General features: G+C 56.4%; 1 protein-coding gene across 2 annotated transcripts in view; it reads right to left on the bottom strand.

The window, feature by feature from the left end:
- KMT2A (lysine methyltransferase 2A) overlaps positions 1–10,208 on the bottom strand; it is a 165,863-nt gene extending 155,655 nt beyond the window's left edge. For both annotated transcript variants that reach the window (XM_073585273.1, XM_073585272.1), the window contains exon 1: positions 9,866–10,208. In XM_073585273.1, the coding sequence (XP_073441374.1) occupies positions 9,866–10,126 (261 nt within the window). In that variant the 5' untranslated portion in view covers positions 10,127–10,208. The remainder of the gene's footprint in view (positions 1–9,865) is intronic.
- Positions 10,209–12,052: the final 1,844 nt, after the last annotated feature.

The following is a 12,052-nucleotide window of genomic DNA, read 5'->3' as shown; positions in this document are numbered from 1 at the left end:
AGCGAGAGGGTCAGCACACAGAGAGAGCGAGAGGGTCAGCACACAGAGAGAGCAAGAGGGTCAGCACACAGAGAGAGGGTCAGCACACAGAGAGAGGCAGCACACAAAGAGCGAGAGGGTCAGCACACAGAGAGAACGAGAGGGGTAGCACACATTTAAAGAGAATGAGAGGGGCAACACAGAGAGAGAGAGAGGGAGCGAGAGGGGCAGCACACACAGAGAGAGCCAGCACACAGAAAGGCGCAGCACCCAGAGAGAGGTAACAGAGAAAAAGAGAAGCAGCGCACACAGAGCAAGAGAAGCAGCACACACAAAGAGGCAGCACACACAGAGAACGATAGAGACAGCACTCACAGAGAGCGAGAGAAGCAGCATATACAGAGCGAGAGGCAGCACACAGATCGAGAGAGGAAGCCCACACAGAACAGAAAGTGATAGAGGGAGCACAGAGAGAGAGAGAGAGAGAGAGAGAGGGGGCAACACAGAGAGAGAGAGAGGGGCAGCGCAGAGAGAGAGCGCAAGAGGAGCCCCACACAGAGAGCGAGAGGGACAGCACAAAGAGCGAGAGCAAGAGGGGCAACACAGAGAGAAAAGGACAGCACACAGAGCGAGTGAGAGAGGCAGCACACAGAGAGAAAGAGGGGCAGCACAGAGAGGGGTAGCACACAGAGAGCAAGAGGTGCAATAAAGAGCGCAAGAGGGTCAGCACACAGAGAGAGAGCGAGAGGGGCAGCACACAGAGAGAGAGCGAGAGGGGCAGCACACATTTAAAGAGAATGAGAGGGGCAACACAGAGAGAGATAGGGAGAGAGCGAGAGGGGCAGCACACACACACACAGAGAGTCAGCACACAAAAAGGCGCAGCACACAGAGAGAGGCAACAGAGAAAAAGAGAAGCAGCGCACACAGAGCAAGAGAGGCAGCACACACAGAGAGCGAGAGAAGCAGCATATACAGAGCGAGAGGCAGCACATACAGAGCGAGAGGGGAAGCCCATACAGAACAGAAAGTGATAGAGGGAGCACACAGAGAAAGAGAGAGAGAGCGAGAGGGGGCAACACAGAGAGAGAGAGGGGCAGCGCACAGAGAGAGTACAAGAGTACTTGAGTGGGAATAAGTAAGCATCATTGACATAATATTCTCATTTTGCCATAGTTTGCCAGGAACCCTTGTCTATAACTGAACTGCTAGACAGTGCCTTGTGAATGCCTATACTCCTTTCCTCTTCCCCCTATTCCCCTTACCGTTCCTACCCCCTCCTCCCGCTTCTCTCCCCTACTTCTTTTTCTTTTCCTTACTTATTTCTGGTCATTTTTGGTTAACCTCTGTTACTGTTACTGTTATTACTGTTTGATGGCACTGTATTGTTTTGAAAATCTTTAATAAACACTAATTGATAAAAAAAAAAAAAAAAAAAAAAAAAGAGAGAGTACAAGAGGAGCAGCACACAGAGAGCAAGAGGGGCAGCACACAGAGCGAAAGGAACAGCACAAAGAGCGAGAGCAAGAGGGGAAGCACACAGAGAGCAAAAGGGGGGCAACACAGAGAGAGAGTGGCTGCAGAGAGAGCGAGAGGGACAGCACACAGACAGAGCGAGAGGAGCAGCAAACAGAGAGCGAGAGGAGCAGCACACAGAGAGCGAGAGGAGCAGCACACAGAGAGCGAGAGGAGCAGCACACAGAGAGCGAGAGGAGCAGCACACAGAGAGCGAGAGGAGCAGCACACAGAGAGCGAGAGGAGCAGCACACAGAGAGCGAGAGGAGCAGCACACAGAGAGCGAGAGGAGCAGCACACAGAGAACGAGAGGAGCAGCACACAGAGAACGAGAGGAGCAGCACACAGAGAACGAGAGGAGCAGCACACAGAGAACGAGAGGAGCAGCACACAGAGAACGAGAGGAGCAGCACACAGAGAACGAGAGGAGCAGCACACACAGAAAAATAGAAAGGCAGCACAGAGAGAGAGAGGCAACAGAGAGGGGCAACACAGAGAGAGAGCAAGAGGGATAGCACACAGAGAGCACAGCACAGAGAGGACGAGAGCGGCAGTACAGACAGAGAGAGGAAGCAGAGAGAAAGACAACACACACGAGAGAGGCAGCCCACACAGAAAGTGATAGAGGTAGCACACACAGAAAAATAGAAAGGCAGCACAGAGGCAACACACAGAGAGAGAGCGCAAGAGGGGCAGCACACAGAGAAAGCAAGAGGGGCAGCACACAGAGAAAGCAAGAGGGGCAGCACACAGAGAAAGCAAGAGGGGCAGCACACAGAGAGAGAGGGGCAGCACACAGAGAGAGAGCAAGAGGGGCAACACAGAGAGAGAGCAAGAGGGACAACACAGAGAGAGAGCAAGAGGGACAACACAGAGAGAGAGCAAGAGGGACAACACAGAGAGAGAGCAAGAGGGACAACACAGAGAGAGAGCAAGAGGGACAACACAGAGAGAGAGCAAGAGGGACAGCATACAGAGAGAGCGAGAGGGACAGCATACAGAGAGCGAGAGGGGGTCAGCACACACACACAGAGAAAAAGAGGGGCAATGCAGTGAGAGAAAGCACAAGAGGGGCTGCACACAGAGAGCGAGAGGGGCAGCACACAGAGAGCGAGAGGGGCAGCACACAGAGAGCGAGAGGGGCAGCACACAGAGGGAGCGAGAGGGGCGGCACACAGAGGGAGCGAGGGGGGCGGCACAGAGAGGGAGCGAGAGGGGCGGCACAGAGAGGGAGCGAGAGGGGCGGCACAGAGAGGGAGCGAGAGGGGCGGCACAGAGAGGGAGCGAGAGGGGCGGCACAGAGAGGGAGCGAGAGGGGCGGCACAGAGAGGGAGCGAGAGGGGCGGCACCAGGGCTGTGGAGTCGGAGTCGGAGTCGTGGAGTCGGTGCTCATTTTGGTGGAGTCGGAGTCGGTATAAAATGGACCGACTCCGACTCCTAAAATATATAATAAATTGGGTACAGTAATTCAATGCAGGATGTGCTGAATATTTTTTCATAGGAGTTTGGGAAAGTTATGAAATGTCCTATAAATGGCTGTTATATTCCTGATCTAAGGCTACATTCACACACAGCGTTTTTCGTGTTTTTTGAGGATACGTTTTTCAGCTGCAAAAGCTGATCTTTTTAAAAAACTGCATCACCTCAAAGGTTTTTGAGCTCATAGATAATGTTTTCAATAGCAAAAGCAGATTAGAAATCTGCTCTATCTATCCATTTATCCATATCTGTCTATCCATATCGTATCTGTACCAAAAAGAATGAAAACCGGGTAGTACACCAATATATATTCTGTTCTATCTAAATATCTTGATTATTGGATCATAAAAATGATTAAATGTCTGAGGTTCACATTGTACTACAATAAATTTTTCACTTAAATATAAGCAATATGTGTGGGAGTCGGAGTCGTGGAGTCGGAGTTGGAGTCGGAGTCGGTGTAAGGGAAATTGAGGAGTCGGAGTCGGAGTCGCAGGTTTGGCTTACCGACTCCACAGCCCTGGGTGGCACACAGAGAACGAGAGGGGCGGCACGCAGAGAACGAGAGGGGCGGCACGCAGAGAACGAGAGGGGCGGCACGCAGAGAGCAAGAGAGGGGCGGCACGCAGAGAGCAAGAGAGGGGCGGCACGCAGAGCAAGAGAGGGGCGGCACACAGAGAGCAAGAGAGGGGCGGCACACAGAGAGCAAGAGAGGGGCGGCACACAGAGAGCAAGAGAGGGGCGGCACACAGAGAGCAAGAGAGGGGCGGCACACAGAGAGCAAGAGAGGGGCGGCACGCAGAGCAAGAGAGGGGCGGCACGCAGAGCAAGAGAGGGGCGGCACACAGAGAGCAAGAGAGGGGCGGCACACAGAGAGCGAGAGAGGGGCAGCACACAGAGAGCGAGAGGGGCAGCACACAGAGAGCGAGAGGGGCAGCACACAGAGAGAGCGAGAGGGGCAGCACACAGAGAGAGCGAGAGGGGCAGCACACAGAGAGAGCGAGAGGGGCAGCACACAGAGAGAGCGAGAGGGGCAGCACACAGAGAGAGCGAGAGGGGCAGCACACAGAGAGAGCGAGAGGGGCAGCACACAGAGCGAGAGGGGCAGCACACAGAGCGAGAGGGGCAGCACACAGAGCGAGAGGGGCAGCACACAGAGCGAGAGGGGCAGCACACAGAGCGAGAGGGGCAGCACACAGAGCGAGAGGGGCAGCACACAGAGCGAGAGGGGCAGCACACAGAGCGAGAGGGGCAGCACACAGAGCGAGAGGGGCAGCACACAGAGAGCGAGAGGGGCAGCACACAGAGAGCGAGAGGGGCAGCACACAGAGAGAGCGAGAGGGGCAGCACACAGAGAGAGCGAGAGGGGCAGCACACAGAGAGAGCGAGAGGGGCAGCACACAGAGAGAGCGAGAGGGGCAGCACACAGAGAGAGCGAGAGGGGCAGCACACAGAGAGAGCGAGAGGGGCAGCACACAGAGAGAGCGAGAGGGGCAGCACACAGAGAGAGCGAGAGGGGCAGCACACAGAGAGAGCGAGAGGGGCAGCACACAGAGAGAGCGAGAGGGGCAGCACACAGAGAGAGCGAGAGGGGCAGCACACAGAGAGAGCGAGAGGGGCAGCACACAGAGAGAGCGAGAGGGGCAGCACACAGAGAGAGCGAGAGGGGCAGCACACAGAGAGAGCGAGAGGGGCAGCACACAGAGAGAGCGAGAGGGGCAGCACACAGAGAGAGCGAGAGGGGCAGCACACAGAGAGAGCGAGAGGGGCAGCACACAGAGAGAGCGAGAGGGGCAGCACACAGAGAGAGCGAGAGGGGCAGCACACAGAGAGAGCGAGAGGGGCAGCACACAGAGAGAGCGAGAGGGGCAGCACACAGAGAGAGCGAGAGGGGCAGCACACAGAGAGAGCGAGAGGGGCAGCACACAGAGAGAGCGAGAGGGGCAGCACACAGAGAGAGCGAGAGGGGCAGCACACAGAGAGAGCGAGAGGGGCAGCACACAGAGAGAGCGAGAGGGGCAGCACACAGAGAGAGCGAGAGGGGCAGCACACAGAGAGAGCGAGAGGGGCAGCACACAGAGAGAGCGAGAGGGGCAGCACACAGAGAGAGCGAGAGGGGCAGCACACAGAGAGAGCGAGAGGGGCAGCACACAGAGAGAGCGAGAGGGGCAGCACACAGAGAGAGCGAGAGGGGCAGCACACAGAGAGAGCGAGAGGGGCAGCACACAGAGAGAGCGAGAGGGGCAGCACACAGAGAGAGCGAGAGGGGCAGCACACAGAGAGAGCGAGAGGGGCAGCACACAGAGAGAGCGAGAGGGGCAGCACACAGAGAGAGCGAGAGGGGCAGCACACAGAGAGAGCGAGAGGGGCAGCACACAGAGAGAGCGAGAGGGGCAGCACACAGAGAGAGCGAGAGGGGCAGCACACAGAGAGAGCGAGAGGGGCAGCACACAGAGAGATAGCAGAAAGCTAGAGCGAGAGGGGCAACACATAGGGAGAGAGGGGCAGCACACAGAAGGGGAGAGGGGGGCAGCAAACAGAAAGCCAAAGAAGCAGCACAGGGACAGAGAGCAAAAGAGGCAGCACAGAGAGTGAAAGCTAAGGCTGTGTGCACACGCTGCGGATTTTGCTGCGGTTCCGCAGCGGTTTTGGCTGCGGTGTACAGTACCATGATTCCCTATGGGAATCAAAAAACGCAGTGCAGACGGTGCGGATTTTTCCGCGCGGATTATCTGCGGTTTTCAATCCGCAGAAAGAATTGACATGTCAATTCTTTCTGCGGATTCCCCTGCGGTTTGCCATCTCCTCCATTGAGGAGATGAAAAACCGCAGGGCAAAACCGCAGAGCAATCCGCAGGTAAAACCGCAGGTCTTTTGACCTGCGGTTTCACCTGCGGATTTTACAAAATCCGCGCGGATGAATTCGCACATAATCCGCAGCGTGTGCACACAGCCTAACCCTATATGAAACTATGTGAGCAGAGTATGGTCCCATATTTCAGGTTAATACTTTCTTGCATGAATAAAGTGTCGTCCTCTGCACACGGTCTGAGATGACGTTAAAGCAACACATTCAGGGAAAAGTTACTGTATTGAAAATAACAATCTTCAGTACATGAATAGTAGATGTAGGGATAATAATTGGGGACGGCGGCGGCCAGATTACAATGTAGAGGATAAGTATCGGAGACTGATAAAACCCTATCGGCCAATATCCACATGAAGACCCCCCCACATCCCCTCATGTGAAAGACTCAGACAGCAGCTGCTCTTCTGCCGCCAAAACAAAGCCCCCCTCATTATGTCCCAAGCACAATAAGGGATGCCCGGCCCACACACACCACTCCTGCTATGTTTACCACATGTAACTTCTCACATGAAAGGGATTACAGTACCCAGACCCCAAATCAGCAACATATCTAACATGCAGGCACATACACACCTATATAATGCACTGGTACCCAAAAAATAACAGAGACCCCTACCCCAGAGCATAACATAAACAGACGCTTTCCAGACACACCCCCCCCCTGTAACTGGAGATCAACAAAGACGCATACGCTCACACTCACACACGGTGACAGGCGCCCCCTCCGCACACTTCCTCAAAGTGCGACACACATGAAATGCAAAACCTGCGTCCAAGACAAGATCCTTTCACCAATATCCTCCATAAAGGCAACCTGGGCACATAGACATCTACACCCCCACCTCCCAATAAGACCACCGACGCATTCACCCCACACCAGGGAGCCACACAATGGAGCAGCGCAGAAGGGGAAGCAGCAGTAGGTCTGGAGGTTTACAGATCAGATATATGGCGGTATGGCGCGTGTATATACAGTGTGAGGCTGACACACCCCCCTCCAGGCCGGAGAGCAGCGCTGCCATATCCTACACAGCGCGCTGCTGCAGCACATGAGAAGAGGCGGGCAGCGTGCAGAACACTCATTGGCACCCATGTTTAGGTCATGTATGCATGCCACCTTCTGGCAAGTGCCAGAGCCGTACACACTGCAGGTATCAAATGCCTCCATTACCACCTGGCACATATTCCATTTACATTCCAATTACATAATGCCAGTCTGCGTGCCAGGTGTGACCCTCCTTCATGGTGCAAAGGAGGTTTCCTATCATTCTATATGACCACCCTATTCTGCCTCTTCCATTACAGCTGCACTAATCTGCATGCCATGAGTGCCCCCTAATGCATGGCTCTGGGCACTATACATGGCATGATCTCATGTCAGTAGTTCATCCTACAAGCCCACCATAAGATGCTTCTTCCAACACTGCTGTGCCAATCTGCATGCCAAGTAACCCTAAGTGCAGGGTGGAGAGGACTTTCCTACCACACGCCCCCCCTGGCATCAACAATTAGAGACAGTGCCAGCAGTAATGTCAAGCACATTGGTAATACTATATGAGTGCCACTGCAGGTACTAACTGCCTCTTGTGCCACTGGGCATGTGGTACACCCTCCTCACATGGTGAATTTGACTCTTCATTACATAACAGTCAATCCATCACATCAAGCGCTCTGTGCTGCCTTAGCTTGTCCGGTGGGACCCTAAAGAGACAGCAATGGGCACCTGCTGATCGGTGAGACCCTCACGACATGATAATGGGCACCTGCTGCCTGGTGGGACCCTTCGGGCATGGCAATGGGCACCTGCTGATCGGTCGTGACACAAAGGAGAGAGCAATGGGCACCTGCTACCTAGTGCAACCCTCAGGGTACGGCAATGGGAAAATGTTGCCTAGTGGAACCCTCAGGGTACAGCAATGTGTACTTGCTACTTAGTAGAACCCTCAGGGTACGGCAATGGGCACCTTCTGCTTAGTGAAACCCTCAGGATACAGCAATGGGCACATGCTGCCTAGTGGAACCCTCAGGGTACAGCAATGGGTACCTGCTGCCTAGTGGAGCCTTCAGGGTACAGCAATGGGCACCTGCTGCCTAGTGGAACCCTCAGGGTACAGCAATGGGCACCTGCTGCCTAGTGGAACCCTCAGGGTACAGCAATGGGCACCTGGTGCCTAGTGGAACCCTCAGGGTACAGCATTGGGCACCTGTTGCCTAGTGGAACCCTCCAGGTACAGCAATGGGCCCGTTGCCTAGTGGAACCCTCAGGGTACAGCAATGAGCACCTGCTGCCTAGCTGAACCCTCAGGGTACAGCAATGAGCACCTGCTGCCTAGCTGAACCCTCAGAGTACAGCAATGGGCACCTGCTGCCTAGCTGAACCCTCAGGGTACAGCAATGGGCACCTGCTGCCTAGCTGAACCCTCAGGGTACAGCAATGGGCACCTGCTGCCTAGCTGAACCCTCAGGGTACAGCAATGGGCACCTGCTGCCTAGCTGAACCCTCAGGGTACAGCAATGGGCACCTGCTGCCTAGCTGAACCCTCAGGGTACGGCAATGGGCACCTGCTGCCTAGCTGAACCCTCAGGGTACGGCAATGGGCACCTGCTGCCTAGCTGAACCCTCAGGGTACGGAAATGGGCACCTGCTGCCTAGTGGAACCCTCAGGGTACGGAAATGGGCACCTGCTGCCTAGTGGAACCCTCAGGGTACGGCAATGGGCACCTGCTGCCTAGTGGAACCCTCAGGGTACGGCAATGGGCACCTGCTGCCTAGTGGAACCCTCAGGGTACGGCAATGGGCACCTGCTGCCTAGTGGAACCCTCAGGGTACGGCAATGGGCACCTGCTGCCTAGTGGAACCCTCAGGGTACGGCAATGGGCACCTGCTGCCTAGTGGAACCCTCAGGGTACGGCAATGGGCACCTGCTGCCTAGTGGAACCCTCAGGGAACGGCAATGGGCACCTGCTGCCTAGTGGAACCATCAGGGTACGGCAATGGGTACCTGCTGTCTAGTGGAACCCTCAGGGTACGGCAATGGGCACCTGCTGCCTAGTGGAACCCTTAAGGTTCGGCAATGGACACCTGCTGCTTGGTGGGACCCTCAGGGCACGGCATTATTGGACACCTGATTGAAGGTGGAACCCTTAAAACATGGCATCATTGGGCACCTGATCCCAGGTGGCAACTTCAAGACATGGCATCATTGGGTGCCGATCTCAGGTGGAACACTCAGGACACAGCATCATTGAGCACCTGATCTCAGGTGGGACCCTCAGGGAATGGGCATCTGATCCCAGGTAGGACCCTCAGGGCACAGCGATGGGCACCTGCTGCCCATGGAACCCCAAAACACAGCAATGTCTACTTGCTGCCCGGTGGGACCCTCAGGGCACGACAATGGCCACCTGCTGCCTTATGGGAATTTCAGAACACAGTAATGGGCACCTGATCCCAGGTGGGACCCTCAGGGCACAGTAATGGACATCTCATCCCACGTGGGACCCTCAGGGCACAGCAATGGGCACCTGCTGCCTCGTGAGACCCTCCGGGCACAGCAATGGGCACCTGCTGCCTCGTGAGACCCTCAGGGCACAGCAATGGGCACCTGCTGCCTCGTGGGACCCTCAGGGCACAGCAATGGGCACCCGATCCCATGTGAGAGCCTCAGGGCATGGCGATGGGCATGTGCTGCCCGTTGGGACTCTCAGGACATGGCAGTAGGCAGCTTGATCCCAGGTGGGACCCTCAGGGCACCTGACATACATGATGTCCCCTTGGTATGCCCCCTCGTCAGTGCCAAGCTCATCCTGTGACCCCCTGATGTGGCACAGTCCTGCCTCACCCAGCTGTGCCCGTGCCTCTCCCATGTGACCCCCCAAGGAGTGGTCGGTGCCACCAGTGCTGCGCCGCTTCCATGCCGCCAGGCAGTGTACGCAGCTCCCCTGCGCAGTCACACACCCCTCTGCACCGCACACAATGACACCAGCGCCTGCAGCAGACATGTCAGCCGCCTCCCTCCTCACCTCTCCGCTGCTGCCTCCGGACACGTCCCGGAACCGTCTCAGGTTACTCCCGATGGCCACGGAGACTTGCAGCGCCGCATCAAAGCCCGGTCCAACCCCCCCACAGCTCCCGGGGCCCCCGGAGCTTCCGTACGTGGCCCCCGTCCTGCATCCACTGCCGCTGACATCCTCCCTCAGCACGGCCGCCAGTCTGTGTTTTGCCCCCAGTCTCCGGCCGGTGCCAGGCCGAGCTGGGAACCGCCACCGACAGCTGTGCGCCATTTTGTGTCCTGGGATCTTATTATCACCGCGGGCTGGAGAGCAACAGCAACTGAGCGGGGCCGGGGGAGGAGATAGGGAGCCCGGGAACCTGCATAATGCATAGCACACAGTGTGACTTCTGGGGGCAACATAGCGTACACAGAGCACAGGACGAGCTGAAGGGCGGAGCCCTGGAACATGGTTATACTCATAACCGCCATGGTAACCATAGCACTGAGGAGGGACTCATACAGAGGCCCGGGCCAGGGAGGAGCAGCTGCCCGGGATATGGATGCTGCTATGTTACATGTAGTCACTAATACAGACCCTATAACTTCTATATAACGAGCCGTCACCACACCACTGTCCAAGACTCACCCCCGTCCAAGCACACTCGCCCCATACCGCAGTCCAAGTACACTCACCCCTCACCGCCATCCGAGTACACTCGCCCCTCACCGCCGTCCGAGCACACTCGCCCCACTCCGCCGTCCGAGCACACTCGCCCCTCACCGCTGTCCGAGCACACTCGCCCCACTCCGCCGTCCGAGCACACTTGCCCCTGTCCGAACACACCCCACAACACCGTCTGGGTACACTCACAACCATCCGAGCACACCGCCGTTTGAGTATACTCACCCCTGGCCGAGCACTCTCACCACCGTCCGAGTACACTCACCCCACACTGTTGTCCAAGCACACTCACCCCACTCCGCCCTCTGAGCACACTCACCCCTGTCCGAACACACCCCCACCCCGCCATTTGAGCACTCTCACTGCTGTCCGAGCATACTCACCACCATCTGACTATACTCACCCCACACCACGGTCTGAGCACACTCATTCTACACCGCCATCTGAGCACACTCACCGCTGTCCCTACCCACTCACTCCACACTGCCGTCCGAGCCCACTCACCCCACATCGCCGTCTGAGCACACTCACTCCACAACGCCGTCTGAGGTCACTCACCGCTGTCCCTACACACTCACCCCACACTGCTGTCTGAGCACACTCACTCCACAACGGCATCTGAGTACACTCACCGCTGTCCCTACACACTCGTTCCATACCTCCATCCGAGCACACTCACCGGCCACCGCACACCACCGTCTGAGTACACTCACCCCTCACCGCCGCTGTCCGAGCACACTCACTCATCGCCATCGAAGCACACTCTACCACTGCCGTTCAATCACAGTCAGCACCTTCATCCACGCACACATCTCACCGCCGCTGTCCGAGCACACCCACTCCTCACTGCTGTCCGAGGACACAAACTCCTCACCGCTACCACCTGAGCACACTCACCCCACACTGCCGTCCGAACACACTAGACGCTGTCCTTACACACTCACCTCACGCCGCCATCTGAGAAAACTCGCCCCACACCGCCATCTAAGCACACTCACCCTTCACTGCTGTCCGAGCACATTCACTCCTCACCACAGCCGTCCAAGAACACTCACCCTACACGGCCGTGCAAGCACACTCACTCCTCACCGCCGTTGTCCGAGCATACTCATCCCTCATCGCCGTCCGAGCACAATCACCCCTCACCGCTGCTGTCCGCACACACAATCATCCCACACTGCCGTCCAAGCACACTCACCCCTCACTGGCGCCATCCAAGCACACTCACCCCACACCGCCATCCAAACACACTCACCACCGTCTACACTCACAGCCGTCCGAGCACACTCATCGCTGTCCGAGCACACTCACTACCATCCATGCACACCGGAGCTGTCAGAGCACACTCAGCCCTCAGTGGCGCCATCTGAGCACACTCATCCCTCCACACCATTTATCTCTTTAATTTTATTTTCTCCCTTTCTTACAACAGACATAACCTTTTTTTTAATTTTTCCACAGATATTGCTATACAATGGTCTTGTTGTTGTGGGGCAAGGGGCAGAAGGTATTTTACCATATAATGTACTGACA

This window comes from Dendrobates tinctorius, unplaced genomic scaffold (genome assembly GCF_039654945.1).
Source record: "Dendrobates tinctorius isolate UK_male_01 unplaced genomic scaffold, ASM3965494v1 ptg000086l, whole genome shotgun sequence".
Classification (NCBI taxonomy): Eukaryota; Metazoa; Chordata; class Amphibia; order Anura; family Dendrobatidae; genus Dendrobates; species Dendrobates tinctorius.
The sequence above is the reverse complement of the archived record's forward strand: the minus strand, read 5'-3'. Positions and strand labels throughout refer to the sequence as shown.